Source organism: Vulpes lagopus, chromosome 16, assembly GCF_018345385.1.
Source record: "Vulpes lagopus strain Blue_001 chromosome 16, ASM1834538v1, whole genome shotgun sequence".
NCBI lineage: Eukaryota > Metazoa > Chordata > Mammalia > Carnivora > Canidae > Vulpes > Vulpes lagopus.
In genome coordinates, this window is record NC_054839.1 from 522,114 (window position 1) to 538,311 (window position 16,198).

General features: G+C 54.8%; 1 protein-coding gene across 1 annotated transcript in view; it reads right to left on the bottom strand.

Moving 5' to 3' along the window:
• The window catches only part of TMEM255B (transmembrane protein 255B), a 37,389-nt gene extending 21,907 nt beyond the window's left edge, over positions 1 to 15,482 (bottom strand). The window contains exons 1-3 of the mRNA XM_041731401.1: positions 15,437 to 15,482; positions 11,691 to 11,833; positions 8,911 to 8,973 (exon numbers count right to left, since the gene is read on the bottom strand). Of these exons, the coding sequence (XP_041587335.1) occupies positions 8,911 to 8,973; positions 11,691 to 11,833; positions 15,437 to 15,482 (252 nt within the window). The remainder of the gene's footprint in view (positions 1 to 8,910; positions 8,974 to 11,690; positions 11,834 to 15,436) is intronic.
• Positions 15,483 to 16,198: the final 716 nt, after the last annotated feature.

Consider the following 16,198-nt stretch of genomic DNA (forward strand, 5'->3'; position numbering starts at 1 on the left):
GAAAACTGTGTGGAGGCTCCTCAAAGAGTTAAAAATAGACCTGCCCTACGACCCAGCAATTGCACTGTTGGGGATTTACCCCAAAGATTCAGATGCAATGAAACGCCGGGACACCTGCACCCCGATGTTTCTATCAGCAATGTCCACAATAGCCAAACTGTGGAAGGAGCCTCGGTGTCCATGAAAGATGAATGGATAAAGAAGATGTGGTTTATGTATACAATGGAATATTACTCAGCAATTAGAACGACAAATACCCACCATTTGCTTCAACGTGGATGGAACTGGAGGGTATTATGCTGAGTGAAATAAGTCGATTGGAGAAGGACAAACATTATATGGTCTCATTCATTGGGGGAATATAAAAAATAGTGAAAGGGAATAAAGGGGAAAGGTGAAAAAAATGAGTGGGAAATATGAGTGAGGGAGACAGAACACGAGAGACTCCTAACTCTGGGAAACGAACTAGGGGTGGTGGAAGAGGAGGTGGGCGGGGGGTGGGGGTGACTGGGTGACGGGCACTGAGGGGGGCACTTGACGGGATGAGCACTGGGTGTTATTCTATATGTTGGCAAATTGAACACCAATAAAAAATAAATTTATAAAAAAAAAACACAGCCACAGCTTTATGTCCATAATCCTCTCGGCAGGAAGGACCCATTATGTGTGTTTATTTACCGGGTCCAGGATCTGCATAAAGCCACTTAGAACGATGCACCTCTGTGAGCAGCAGGCTGTGGTCAGGACACATGCTCGTGAGCAGCTCTCCAGGTCTCTAGTCTTGGACATGTGCTCATGCCAGCCAGCTGATTCCCCAGGTCTCTCAGGGCAGTATGTTTGAGCCACTTCCTGACAGCATCAGCCTCACCGGTCACTGTTGCACCAGGCCTGCTCCCTCCCCATCCTTGAAACTTGAATTATTCATTGATTCCCTGAAGCCAGGAGCTGCTGAGATGCCACCAGGCTTGACACTGCAGGGAGAGGGATGGGCGGGAGCACCACAACGAGGAGCAGAGAAGGGCTGGCACCCTGGCTCATCCTAGACCCCAGCCCCACCAGCACTCAGTGGAAATAATCCCCCAACATTGCAAATTAGGGCTTTGCCTAAGTCCTTGGGGGTCTCTCAACTAGTGACTCTCGGGTCCTCGGGTTCCCCATCTGGAGACAGGTGCATGAGCACCTTGCATGAGCCTCCTTGGACCTGCCTCTCTAGTGCCATGGGCAAATGTGGCAAAACCAATAGAGGTCCTCGGCTCTACCCCCAGTCTGACATTTCTGACATTTTATGATGAATTAACTGAGAGAATCTAAGGCCTCAGGGGGAGCCGTGCGGAAAGCCCTGCCTGTTGTTCATCCAAACAAGAAAGAAGAATCATCCAGCATCACCATTGCACTTCTAAAACCAACTCTTCCGTACAGCAGCTCCAGCCTGCAGACTCTGCTGCGCTGGCACCCCCGCTCTGTGCACTGGAGGAAGCACAGCCCTGCGGGCACCCCCAGACAAGAGCTGGTGCCCTGTGAGGTCCATGGCACCAGGGGGTTACCCACCTGCTAGGCTGACCAGGAAGGCCCCCAGAGGGACATGGCTGGTCCTTGCCCAGCTCTAGCTTCCCGGGGAGGAAATGCCGAGCCCCCTCCTACTGGCCCAAAGCCCGAGGCTCAGCACCTCATTCAGCATCAGCTGGGAGGAGAGGCCAGTCAGGCCCCATCACTGCCCCCTGCTTCTGTGGACAGCCTCACGGCCCACACGGAAAGACTGTTGGCCAGAGGGGCTGAAGGGAAACAGGCTCGAGATGAATGAACCACCTTCAAGCCCAGAGTCCTCCTAGTCCCAACAGCTATAACATTATTGCCACCAGCAGGGAGGGCTGGCCACCCTCAATCTCAAGAGTGTGGGATGGAGCCCCGTGCCCCAGCACCAGGCCTCCCAAGCAGCTAGTGATCTCGGGAAGGGAGGCAAACTCTCTGACACAAATCCAAGGAGGGAGAGCCCACTCCTCCAGCGGATGCCTCCTGAGCACCTGCTTGATCCCAGACACCATTCTCACACTGGCCCATGATGCTCTCGAGCCCTGGGCACACTGGGCCACAGACAGGCCTCACAGCACATGGCAGGAACTCTTCTATGTCTTCTACATCTGTCTCCCTCATCCCCAACCATCCCTCGGGCCACTCCTACTGTCCTCAAGGACCTGGACTGTCCCCAGCAATCACTCTACTAGAGCCCAGTGGGGTCTGTGGCCAACCTGGCTACTGGGCCCTTGTCGAATGTGAGTGTCCACCTGTTCTGTGCATTGTGCACTCACCCCCAGCTCAGCTGTCAGCTGGGACATCCACCAAGCACTGGCCACTTGCCTGAGAAGCTGCCAGAAGTGACCCCACCCCTGACGTGCTGACAGCCTCCTACCTCACTCGTGTGTCCAAGCAGAGTGCTGTCAGGACCTGCTGCCTCAGCAAGCTCATCACACACTGACTCAATGGACCCTCAGAGAATGCCACGCTCCACGTGCTGGTCACACGACCAGCTCTGCCCCAGCAGTGGCCTGGCCAGAGTCTCAGGCAGCCAAGACACTTCCTATTACACCTCTGCCCAATTTCACCCAGAACTTCACAGGAAGCCCAGGATGTGCACTGTATTCTTTGCCATTGCCTGCCAGCCCTAGGCTCTCCAGAGCTACATGCATGCCCTGGTTTGGTCTCATCCAAAATGTTCATCTGAACATTCTCATCGACTTCCTGCTGGCCCTGCCTTCACCCACCACCCTTGAAAAGTAAAACCCAGTGCCAGCATCACCCTCCACACTGCATGGGCGGCTGCACAGATGGGCTGTGCATGGAGGCTGTCAGTTCCACAAGGACGGGGTAACTGGCCTCAGCATCCTGCCCAGGCCCCTTCTCTGGGAAGAGGGGAAGGTCACCTTCAGATCTCCACCGGGCTCACAGAGTTTACATTGCAACAGGGAAGGCAGATTAAAAACCAAACACCAATAGATAAAGTCAGGTTGATAATGTAGGAATGAGAGCAAAGAGTGGGGTGAGCTTGGCACCTGCTGGGAAGGTTGTCATTTGGGGGTCAGGCCTCTCATCCGGGGCATTAGACACATTCAGTGACTCAGGGCTGCCAAGGAGGTTGGGATCTTACTGGGCATGGTGGTGCTCTCGGGTAGGGGGCAGCACTCTGGGAAGGCCTGCCCTGGAGCTTGGGAGCCCTCTGCCTGCAGGGATGGACTGGAGCAGGTGGGAGGGGGACAGTTAGCTCCTGGGGACAATGACCCAGGCAAGTGATGACCAGTGTAGGGCCAGGAGCAGCCAGGGGTGGTCTGAAGGGGGCACCTGGAGATGGTATGGGAGAGGCATAGTAGTCAGGCCTCAGGGTTCTGGAGAGAATCTGCACTGGTGGAGGGGGCACTATTCCAAAGGGGCAGGTGGAGGGTGGCCCCTGGTGCGGGTAGAGGGGCTTAGTCAGACAGCCCAGGAGCATCGCGTGGACCAGGCTGGTGGGGACACTGTGGGCCAAGGAGAACATCACCAGGCCCTCACCAGGGAGCCCACAGGCAGCCCCAACCCCCAAAGAAGGGAAGCAGGATTCCTGGGCCATCCCTCAGCAGGTGTCCCCTATCCCCAGCTCCCTCGTCTCCAGGTGTCCCTTATCCCCTTTGTACCCTCTGCCCCTGGCTGTGATTGGGAGCCTCCTGCCAGGGACACTGCAGGCCCCGAGGCCCTACCATGGTGTGCATCCCCCACGCAGCCCACCCTGCCTCCCCTACAACCCCAGGCTGAAGTTCGTGTGTCTTCCAACCATGTTCCCACCATCTGTGCCTTCCTCTTCCCAACCACAAGGATGGAACTAGAAAATCATGGGTGGAAAGACGGAAAATCCAAACATCACACCCTGAAACAACCAATGGGTCAAGGAGGAAGTCAGCAGGGAGGCTATATACAGGTAGAGGTGACCGCAACAAGACGGAGGCACAGTGGAGCCTGGCTGGGGGCACAGCCAAAGCTTGGAAGGATCTGACCACAGTAAACATGCACTGAGAAAGCAGACAGACCTTCAATTGGCCGCCTGATGCCCAAATGAACTGGAAAAAGAACAGACTAAACCCGAAGGCAGTGAAATACAGGGAATAATGGTGGTTAATGCAGAGAGAAGACTCAGGAAGAAAAATAAGATCAGGTTGGTTGTTCAGAAATGTGAAATCTATAGCTGAAGTAAGAGAACAAGCAAGAAAAACCAGATACCTGAAATCAGAAATGAACCTAGAAACATTATTACCAACTTTACAGAAACTAAAGGGATTGTAGGAAAGTACCATGAGCTCGTGCACCAATGAGCATGACCTGGAAACCAACCATCCGCAAGAAGCATGAACCACCAACTTCAATTCAAGAAGGAACAGCAGATTTTCACAAACTCACATGATGGAAAAACACCCAACCTTCCAACAAAGGACCAGATGGTGACCCTGGCGGTGTGCAGGGGAGACACCAGCAGGTCTGCGTCTGGGGGCAGAGAGGAGGCCCAGGACCCGCAGTGGGACAGCCCCTCCCGGCAGTGGCAGGTAGGGCGCCCAGGCACCCACTGCCATAGGCCCAGGTCCACAGGGCTAGCTCACGTCACCGCCCTCCCCCACCAAGCTCTCCGGACCCACCCCCCCACATGGTAGTTCCACAGTCGACCACCGCAGGCCTCTGCCCCCACCCCTGGGGCCATCTGGACAGCAGAGCTGGTAGTGACATCGATGGTTTGTCATCAGTCTGGGTGAGAGAAGGCACTAACTGACCATTAACAGAAAGTATGAAAAGCTGACTCATGTCGGGGCCTTCCTAGGAAATCACTGGAGACTAGCACAGAGCTGGGCAGAAAGAATGGTGAAGCCACTGACAACGATTAGATTCTACCTGTAAATTCTAGCAGAGTAAACTATTTGCAGATGAAATGGCACTATGTCTGCTATTTGCTTCAGAATAATATGGGAAGGGAAGAAACAGGGGTGAGGGGATAAGACATGAGGTTCATTCGCCTCCCCTGCCTACTTTCGCATATGTTTAAATTTTCTGTCAGAGAAAATTAAAAGGAGATCAAGGAAGAAGAAGAAGAAGAAGACATTCTTACATGTCTGGATGCACTTGAAATGCATTTTCTCAGCCTTCTAGTTCCTGACTTGGGAAGCAACACAAACGTCCTGGAGAAAGTGCTGGACACCTGCTCTGGGCCAGCCCTGGCAGGTGTCCTCACACAGGTGCTCCCAGCAGCCCTGGAAATAAGGAGACCCAGGTCCAAAGGGTTGAGTAAGGTTTCCGAGGTCACACCCCTCCTAGGTGAACCTAGGCTTCAGTCTCCGTCAGCATTAAGTGAAAGGTCTGTGAACACATTCATCCCACAGGTCAGCCTGGAGAACAGCTTCCCAACAAGGACAACGAGGCAGCACACGTTCACAGACAAGTCCGTCGAAGGCTCTGGTCTGGGGCCCAGGGAAGCTTGTGAGCTCGCTGGGCCCCACACTGCTTTCCTCTTACCACAGCCTCCAAACAGAACTCCAGCATCCAGATTGGAAAGGAAGAAGCACACCTATCTCTATTTGCAGGTAACATGATCTTTTGGATGGAGAATTCTAAGGAATCCACTATAAACTACCAGAACGGAAGAATGTGCTCAACAGACCTACAGGATACAAGACCAGCAGAGGAAAATCTATCGTATTTTTATACACATGCAATGGACGATCCAAAAATGAAGTTGGGGAAACAATTCTGTTTATGACATTCTCCAAAAGAATAAAATACTTAGGAATAAACTGAACAAAAGAAGCACAAAACAGCCTCCTGAAGACTCTTGACACAACAAAACATTATTGAGAGAAATAAAAGTAGATCTAAAAAACCTAGGAAAATAACCCACATTCATGGGTCAGGACAAACCTGTGACACTCCCTCGGCTGATCCAGGGATTGAGCAAAATCCCCATCAGAATCCCAGGTGCCCTCAAGCTGATTCGTAAATGTAGAGGAAATCGCAAAGACAGAGAATCAGAACAATCCTGAGGAAGAGGAACATGGTAGGGAGACTCGGGTTCTGATTTCAAAACTTGCTACGAAGCAATAGTAATTGAGACACTGCACTGACAGAAGGAGAGAGCCGGGGACGGAAAGGACAGAACAGAGAGCCCAAAAGCAGGTGCGCACACGTGTGATGAGGTGGCAACCACCACAGGCGTGGAGACCATTCCGTGTGGATTGCCAGGCTCTGCACCCAGAGGGCGGCCACATGGGCAGAATGGAATGAGGATCCCCACCGCACACCATAGGCAAGCACTGACTCAAAATGCACCAAAGACTGATGTGTAAGTGATGAAACTCAGAAAACACAGGGGTGAGTTTTCATGACCCCAGAGCTGGTACAGGATTCTTAGAAATGACGCCTGCAGGGCATCTGTGGGGTGCAGTGGGTTGAGGTCTGACTCTTGGTTTCCGCTCAGGTTGTGATCGTCCTGTGTGGGGCTTCATGCTCAGCGTGCAGTTGGCTGGAGACACCCTTCCCCTCCCCCTCCTCCCCTCCCAATCCAGCTCACACTCATGCTCTTTCTCTCAAAGAAATCTTTTAAAAAGAAAAGAAATGGCACCAATGGCACAGACAACAGAGAATGTATGCAAATGGGGCTTCACTGAAACTACAAACTTCCAAGGCCACCACCAGCAAGGGGAAGGGAGCCCACAGATGGGAGAGAATACTTGAGTCATGCATCCGACAAAGGGCTGGTCTAGAATGTGTAAAGGACAAGTCAGTAACGGGAAGACAACTCACCCAACGTAAACATCAGCAGAGGATTTGAATGAACCTCTGTCTGCAGGAAAAGGTGGAAAGGCCAATGAGCCCATGAGAGAAGCCCGCGGTCACTAGTCATCGAGGGAACAGTCAGAGCCATGTCTGGCCCACGGCGGGGCCAGAATACTACAGATGAGCACACGTGTCAGCAGGGTTGGAGACACTGAGTCCACGAGCACAGGGGTGGGAACGAGGATGGCACCCCTGCTCTGGAAGACGGGCTGGCACTTCTTCCCATGACTGCTGCAGGACTGGGCAGTCCCACCTAGGTCTGCGTGCCGGAGCCACAAAAACGTGTCTGTGGGACTGTATCATCCACCACTGATGGTGGCCCTGTGCACAAACGCTGGAGGTGGCCACGACCCCAGTGACCACTGCTAATGGATGGATACACAGGAAGCGGCCCATCCACACGCCCGAACGTGACTCGGCAATGAAGTCCCAACACAGGCCACAGCATGGGTGAACCTGGACTGCGTGATACCGAGTGACAAGCCATGACACAAGTAACACAAAAGTTGAGTAGCAGATGCCTAGGGCTAGAGACAGGGATGCAGGCCTGGTGGCTGATGACAGAGGCTTCTGGTCAAAAGGGCAGAAATGTTCTCAAATGGCCTCACATACCTGGTATATGCTAAAGGTCACTGAATTTACACCTTTAAAGGGTGGATTATACCTCAACAAAGCTTTTGGAGGAGAGGAAAGAGTAGGTGTCTGTGGACCAGACGGTCAGCACCACCCCAAGGGTGCTGGCCTGCTCACCAGCAGCCTGACACCTGCCCCCCACTTCACAGCCGGCTCTGCTCCTGGGGAAATCGCATAGAAAAGCCATCAGGAGGCTGACCTCTGCAGGCCCAGGTCATCACTGCCTCTGCTGGATGGATTGCGGGGTCCTGGGGGCTGCAGCCTCTCCTCAGGCAGCCCAGCTGCGAGCCCCACTCTGCAAGCTTAGTGCCTCCCCACCCTGCAGCTTGAACTCAGGGGCCTCCCCAGGGACACTCACATTGGAATGTGGCTAAGTATGGACAGAACTCAACAATTCTTCCAGAGATTCGCTGGGAGGAGGGGGCATCCGGGCGCTGAGCACTGCCCTCCCAGGAGGCTGGGGTCCAGCACTGCCTGGATGGTGGGAGAAGCCTTGGGTCCCTCTGTCCACCTCCTCACAGCCAGAAGCCCAGAGTAGGTGCTCACCCTCCCAGGTCTTAGGACAAACACTTGTTTCTGCCAGAATCCATACCTCCTTGACCTGCTCCCCCTGACCCCAGACCCATCCCAGGACGTCCCGCCTCACTCAGCCAGGCTCGTTCTGCCCCAGGGGCTGCTTGTTCAGTGTGGCCAGCACAGCCCAGCTGTGGACACAGAGGACACATGGGGTCATCTCCTGCACACCCGTCATGCAGTGTGAGCCCCGGGGCAGGTGGCTGCAAACCTGGAGGTCAGCATGATGGCCAGATTGGAGATGAGTCAGAAACGGCCACATAGCCCCAAATACCCCTGAACACGAGCCACCTCAGTGATTGGAAAAACAAACTGACCATTCTTGGAGCTCCATCTCCCAAACCGTGCAATAAACAGATGCCAAAATGAAATTGTTAATAAAAATACCGTGTTTGGAATACTGGTCCAGATTGGCACTCACCCCAAGAACCGACTCCGTGGACAGGCAGTGTCTACATGTCTCCACAGAGCCCATCTGAGCCATGGGTCCTGCTGTCCCAGCTACCTCCCTTTTCTCCTCAGCCTGGGGGAGCCTCTATATCATCGTTTCACTTACTAACCCCCATCCCACCCCCTAATCTTTCTTTCCTGCACCTCAACCTTGGCAGCCAGGACTATCACATGAGGTTGTAGGATCCACCCTATGATCCCAGAAGCAACACTCACTTAGACTAATTGGGAAGGGCACCCACTAAACCTTGAGACCAGAGTTGTGCAGTGCACAGCCTGGGAAACTGGGCCCTGGTCCTGCGTTGCTGGGTGGGGGTGGAAGGCTTTCCTAGGAGCACTGCCAGAGCGGTAACACACTCTGTTGAGGGGCAGCACTCTTCCCGCCCCACATTTGAAAGAAACAATGTACATTCTTACCACCTGCCTTCTGTTCTCCACCAGGTTGATGCCAATAATTCCTAAGAAAGCTCCGAAGCCCAGCTGGCAGCAAAGGAAACACAAGGGAGAAAGCACTCAGGTTAGCACAGGCAGCTCCCCCCACCTTAACCGCCCAGTGGCACACAAACTCACACCGCTGGGCGGGCTTCTCCAGCTCCATCAAAGCTGGTGATTGGAGTAGAAGTTGCCAAAACGTGACCCATCTCCATTCCCGTGTTCAAGTACTTTGACGCTTGATCATGTGACCCTGCCCTCCGCACCCTCACAGAAGCTCAGCGTGCTCACAGCTGTGTCCTGCTTTGGCCTCCAGGTGAGGGCCCACCTGATTGTTTCTCCTGGGCCCATCTGAAGTCAGAGTCACAGGGTGGCTCCTTGGGTGACATACTGGAAAAGCAGGACCCAGGGCACATGGGAGAAGAGTTGTCATCGCCCACAGATGCGGCCGATGCCACTCACAGGTGAGCAGGCAGACAGGTAACCCAGAGGAGCGGAGGAGAGCAGGAAGGAGTCTCCGGCACTGGGAGGACGGGGGACTTCCCATCCTTGAGAAAGCCTCGGCTCCTTCTCCCAGACCAAGGGAGGAGTCTGTTGGAAGAACACACCCTGGCTGCGCTCGCGTCAAGATGAGGGATGCAGGGCAGCGGGTCCCTCCACCGAGCGAGTCCACCTGGCGGGAGATTTTCTCCAGGAATGTCCATCGGCTGAACTGGCGGCCAACAAGGAGGAACTGCACTGGGCCACTCGCGACAGGCAGCAGGCGGCAGGTGCTCTCAGCAGATGGCAGGCGGCAGGCGACAGGCAGCAGGCAACAGACAGCAGGTGGCAGGTGGGCTCCTGCCCGTCGGGCTTGTGTCTGAGTTTGGGGCACTGATGGCTGCTGTGGGTGCTCAGGTGACAGTGTCAGATCTAATGCACGGACAGACACACTTACAGCTACTGAAGCCTCCGTCTGTATCAGTGGAGACGGACACATGAGCACAGGTGACATTTTCACCAAGAGTTCAGGAATTCTCGGGGAGGAAAGACGAACGTTTCCTCCACATGCAGCTTCAGAATATCATAGTCCAGCTCCCCAGTTCAAAGGCATCGGAGACCCACTCGGACACGAAGGCACTGAAGTGCCTCTGTTGAGTTCCACTGGCTCTGTCCTGCCTATTCCCGGGGCCACTCTGACACCATGTCCACAGACACGGGTCTCCAAGCAGGTGACTTTATTTTTTTTTTAAAGATTTTATTTATTTATTCATAGAGATGCAGAGAGAGAGAGAGAGAGAGAGAGAGAGAGAGGCAGAGACACAGGCAGAGGGAGAAGCAGGCTCCATGCAGAGAGCCTGACATGGGACTCGATCCAGGGTCTCCAGGTCACGCCCTGGGCTGCAGGCGGCGCTAAACCGCTGCACCACCGGGGCTGCCCTCCAAGCAGGTGACTTTAATCCACATTTTCTTTAAGTGGACTTCATCTGCTCCTCTGCATATCAGCTTCAGAACCGGCAGGCTGAGGTTCAACCCTGGCTGGTCCCAGAACCGGCTCTGGCAGAGCAGACTGAAGTCAACACCTCGACACCGGATCTGGGGGTTCCCCACAGCCCTGGCCCTGTGTCCACACACACAGCAGACGGGCGCCCCCAGAATATGGGCAGCTCTGCAGACTTTACTGATAAAGCCTTTTCTGACACTCTTTAATGTTTACTCATAAATAACACACAAGAATGTAGAATCATAGAGTATAGACAAAAACAAAGTGTTACTCTAGAGATGAAGTGAACAATATATATGAAATATTTTTTATTATTTCATGCCAATAACCCATTCACCTTTGCTAAAAATGTTACTAATATATTTTTTAAAGATTTTATTTATTTATTCATGACAGACACAGAGAGCGAGAGAGAGAGTCAGAGACGAGGGAGAAGCAGGCTCCATGCAGGGAGCCCGACGGGGGACTTCATCCCGGTCTCCAGGATCACACCCTGGGCTGAAGGTGGCACTAAACCCTGAGCCACTGGGGCTGCCTAAATGTTACCAATATTATTGCTAATCTTGACAACACTTTCAGTAATAAAATGTGATTAAATGAGCTTTATTTTTAGAAGGTCTGGATTGACCATTTATGACAGCAATTTTAAGGGCATCACAGTGGATGACAGCCGAATCCACAGACCCCTCGTGCCATGTGGGCCCCTCAGCAGATTCTATTGCTAACAACAGTGGACATGAAATCACAATTCAGACACTCTCCTCAAAAACTCTGAATTTGGGTGGCACTTCTTGCCAGATCTGAGTAGGTTGTCCCCAATTATGCTGTGGCATTCCTGCCTGAAATCTGAAATTAGGAGTGGATGACATGCTTTTCTGCTGCCCCCATGAGAGCAATTGATTAACCGAACCTCCCTGGGGCTCCTCTGCAGGACTCTATTAAAGGCACACTCTGTTCTCCTGGCTGGGCTGGTCCGTTCAGAGGCCCAGGGTGGTCCGGGCCGGGGTCTGTCCTGCACAGGCCGGGCACCCTCCCTGGCTTGGGCATCCCCACCCCCCCTCACCTTCCCCATCTCAAGGTTCCAATGCTGTGCCTGCTCCCCTGCCCTTCAAGGGCCCTGTGCTCACGCAGGCCACCTGCCTGAGGCTGCCCAAGCACACCCACAGGCCCAGGAGAAGACACAGGTGCCTCTGGGCTCAGCCTCTTCTGACCACAACCACTGGCAAAAGGTCCTGTGCCCTGCCCTCCACCCGAGCCCAGACCCAAGGGGAGCAGCACTCACAATGATTCCTGGGTAGTAGCCCCCCATGGTCACATTCTCTGTCATGGTGGTGGCAGTCAGGCCGACGGTCAGGATGGAGACAGACACCACGAGTAGAGACCCCACAAACCAAAGGGAGGTCTTCTTCCTCTTCGCAAACCCTTCTAGAAGAAGGACAAATGAGGAGCTGTGAGAGAGGGATGGGGCTTAGAGCAGGGTCTCAGCAAACACACATCCTGCCTCGCTCCACCTCTCTGGGGCCTGGAGGGTCTGGAAGACCCTTCCGCAGGTAACCCAAGCGGCCCACATGACTGACCCCATCTTCCCAGGACCCTGTTTCTCATGGCAGGAAGTCAGCATCCCCCTGGTCACCCGCTAGTCCCCCTGGAAAGTTTCTACCAGGCTCCTCTCCTAGAGGACACGTGCACCCCCACCTGCCTGCACCTGCACAGCCTCCCCCGCAACTGCCTCCCTGCTGGTTGGAAGTGGGAGCCTCTGGCCGCACCCCTGCAGGCCCACTGCACCCAGTGAGCTCCACTCCAGTGTTCACCGCCCCGATATCAGACCCCCCACCTGATGGGCCCATGAGGGCAGCTGCGGATCTGTCTTTCCCTGCTCCATCTCTTGTGCCTGAGACTGTGCCCACAGAGTACATCCTCACTGAACACCAGAACCACCACAGCTCACCCGCAAAACCAATGCCCATCCTGGTCTGCAAGTTCCCCAAAGCCTTCATCCTGACAACCCACACAGCAGAAGTCATGCCTGACCATTAGCACCCATCAAAGCAAAGGATGTCTAGTAGGCCCTCCAGGAAATCTCTGAGAGAAGCCTGTCCCTCTGCCTTTCTCTCTCTCATCCTTTCTGCTGCCTGGAATATGAGCATAAAGGTGGAGCCCCAGCAGCCATTTTGGGCCATAAGGGAATCCACACTTACAGAATGGCAGAGCACAAAGAGCCTGGGTTGTCTATCTCCAAACTTTAGTAGCAGAACAAAGTCTCTGGACCTCATCTGCTACTTGGGACATCAGAGTGCTTGTGGACAAACCTGATTCCAGGTGTCACAGAACTCAGGAAAGCAGCCAGAGAGGAGACCTTCCCAAGGTCTCTCCAGCCCTCGAGTTTTGACTTCTGGGTTTCCCGTTGACCTGACTCTCTTCCCTGTGGTGTGTCTCAGGGAAGGCAGGGAGGCCTCATTGGCCGGGACCATTTGCACTTGGAGACACCCACTCCCACCTCATGGGCAGCAGCCACACAGCAGAGGTGGAGGCAAGAGTGCATCCGGGCTGTTGAGTTTTGTGTTCTTGGAGCTTAGCCATCTGGATCCCTGTGCAGGATAAGAGAAGAGGGTGCTTCTCTGCACCAAACTTCTTCAATTAACATCCTGAGTGTTTAGCAGCAGAGACAATGGCGCATGACAGCAATGTCCAGGCTCAGTCGCTGCACACAAGGTCCACACCCCCCGACAGTTTGTGTGTGAATTTGCATTTGTGCAGTCCCATCAGCTGAGCTCATGGCAGGTCAGCTACCGTGCCCGCGATGGGGTCCTGACATGCTCAGAAGTCACACGGAAGAACAAGTCACCCTGCAAACTCGTGCAGGTGACCTCCTCTGCAAAGGGTTTTTCTTCTGCTATTTTTCCTCACTTAGTATGGAGCACATCTCTTGCCCCCAGCCATAAGCGAGATGCTTCAGTGGCTGCCTCAGCCAGAGCACAGCCCCCGGGGCCTCTCAGCGCCACAGGGGCACTCACCTGGCCTAACACCCTCAGCACGTCCCAGGGTCGCGCTCTGACGCACAGATCACAGAGCCAAGGGCCAAACATGTCTCCTCAGGGATCATGGGATGCTCCCTGCAGCCCATTCTGTCCTTTTTCCTTCTGAAGCTTGGGCACAAGGAGACGCGGCCACTCCATCCGAATTTCCATGACAGGCCCGAGGTCACTTGGAGGGCGAAGATGCCGTGGTGTGGCCCCCACAGGATGCTGGGAAGCCGAATGCCAGCCCACTGCGAGGTCTTTGCAGGCACTGCACAGAGACGGAGGAGAAGGCCCTGGCCTGAAACACTATGAACACAGGACTGGGCATAAGATAAGGGAACAAGAAGTAAACCGGAGAAGGGAAGGCAGGATCATAATTTCCCCAACACATGCAGTTTTAGATCAGGTTTTGCAGACAAAGGGTCCTGTGCTGGAGGAAGGTCCTCTCCATCCTGTCCACACGCAGGGCTGAGTGTGGTGTTTTACCAATGACGTGCCTTGACTGGTACCTAAAATATCTACTGTCAGGTTTGTCACAGGCAGCTGCCACTCAGAAGGCCTCGTAGTCTCCATCCACCCAAGGAGAAGCCCGCAGAGTGGGGGCCGTGTGCCCTGTTAGCCACCAGATCCCACGCCCAGCTCAGATGACAGGCAGACCTCTTGGGTACAGTGACCTCCATTTCCCAAGCTGGACAGTGGAGACAGAGACAAGCAGCTGCATCACCCGCATCTCAGCTGCTGTCAGGACACATGTGAACGCGCAGTGAGTGGAGTGAATCTGTTCAACATGAGTGGAGAGAGCGCTAAGATGGCCTAACAGGTGCTAAACTGGCTTCCCTCCCTCGGGGGAGAGGAGTTTGAGGGGCAACCCTGAAGGCTACCAGCGGCATCTCCCATGGGACGTACGTCCTCCCGCCCAGAACAGCAGGCACTCAGCCCCCGGCCCCTGCCCCTGCCCTCTGGCCACCACAGCTCTTCTGGAAGCCTCGCCCCGTCTGACGAAGGGCAACCAGGAGCAGACACGTGTCACCAAGACCAGGCAGTGCTGGTGGGGCCTTGAGTCCCAGAGAGAAGAGTGTGCTTGCTCCATCACGTGGGATCACCAGAAACAGAGGGACAGTGACGCCCCCCGGAATCCAAGCAGAAACCAGAGACTCAGTCTCAGTTTCCTGCTCCCTGACTATCCACAGGATGCATGCCGAGGTGCTGGCCGCAGAGACACCGAGTGCAGAGTTCCCAGCTGCACTAATGTTTAGTATTTTTAGATAAGAGCCCAAGTCCAGCTGTTGTTTATTAGTTTATAATTCCTCGTCAGAAGGAAAGATGCCCGACACTGCTTTGTAAACCACCAGTCATTCCAGTGCAGTCATAGGACACCAGTAAGTGATCCGTCTCTGGAGGATGAAGTCACAGGTGCCAGAGCTCCGTGCTTTAGAGAAGGGAGCCGCACATCTGTTTCTTTCAAGGAAAAGCCAGATTCTTTAATTTTTATTTAAAAACCAAATACCATTAACTCTAGTTTTTAACAAGAGAGGCCTCCGAGAGGCTGCACATGCATGCCTGGCGGGACCTCCAGACAGGGAGCAGCAGCCTCTCTGCCCCGTCCCAAACCTGCCCCGCCTGCTCAGGAGAGTGCATCCATGTCCTTCAGGCCATGTGCCCAAGGCGGTGTCTGTCAAGGTACCCGGGGCTCCAGGAACGAGGGCACCGAGGGTGTAGAGGCTGGAACACAGCTGCGCCCAAACCGTGGGGAGAAGCCACCATCTGTGCAAACAAGGTCTGGAAATGTCTGCAGGCTAAGATGGGACAAGGGAGGCAGAGGCTGGGTCCATGGTAACAGGAGACATGGAGTGGGGGGAGTGCAAAGAGCCAACTGTGTCAGGACAAAGGGCCCTACAGGTGAAGTCCCAGGGCTGCAGAAAGGCGAGCGGACCCTGCCCATGACCCCAGCCCAGGACTGCAGTCCATGGCCTTCCAGGCACCACCGGGGTACTGGCGCCCCACTCACCTGTGGCATCCAGCAAGGCCAGGGGCCCGGGCACCGAGGGCTGCATCCTGGGAGGGCCTGCTGCTGGGGTCCCGCCCTGCCTTTGCGACTGCTACCGGCAAGGATCTGCGTGGCCAGAGCACCGCCCCTCCTCTGCGTGCACCGCCTCCTTCCCACCTCCCTCCGGCCTCGGGTCCCTGTGCCAGAGCCTGAGGGCCAGCAGGCAGACCAGCGGGAAAACCCTCCAGGGCTTCTGGTCGGTGCCCACAGGCCACAGGCTGCAGAGGAGTGGGGAGGCTACACTCGGCTCTGACCTCCCACCTGCCCCGACCCCGACCGGGCTCCTGCTCTGTGTCCAGAGGGCAGCAGATGCTTAAACTCAGTTCCCCACAAATGGATGAACCAGGGACACATGCAGGTCACAGGCCCCTGTCACATCCCTCCATCATGCTGGTACGGAGTAAAGACCCCAGGTTAGGATGGCAGCATCTGGGCAGAGGGGGTCCCGGGACCCGTGACCATGCATGGTGGCCAGGAAAGGGTCTTGTAAAGACCACCGGTGCCATCTTAAATTGTGTGAGCAGACACGTCACAGCAGAGGACCCGAAGCACCAGCCAGCGTGACAGGCACCCACCTCCCTGGTAATGAGGAGAACACCGACACGAGGGTGAGCCTCCCCCACCACTGCGCCTTTGTGGGCGAACTGCTAGGGTGAGGCAGGAACTTCGACAGCAACGCCAAAGGGCTCCCTGCAGCATGTGCATGTGCAAGGAACAGAAGGT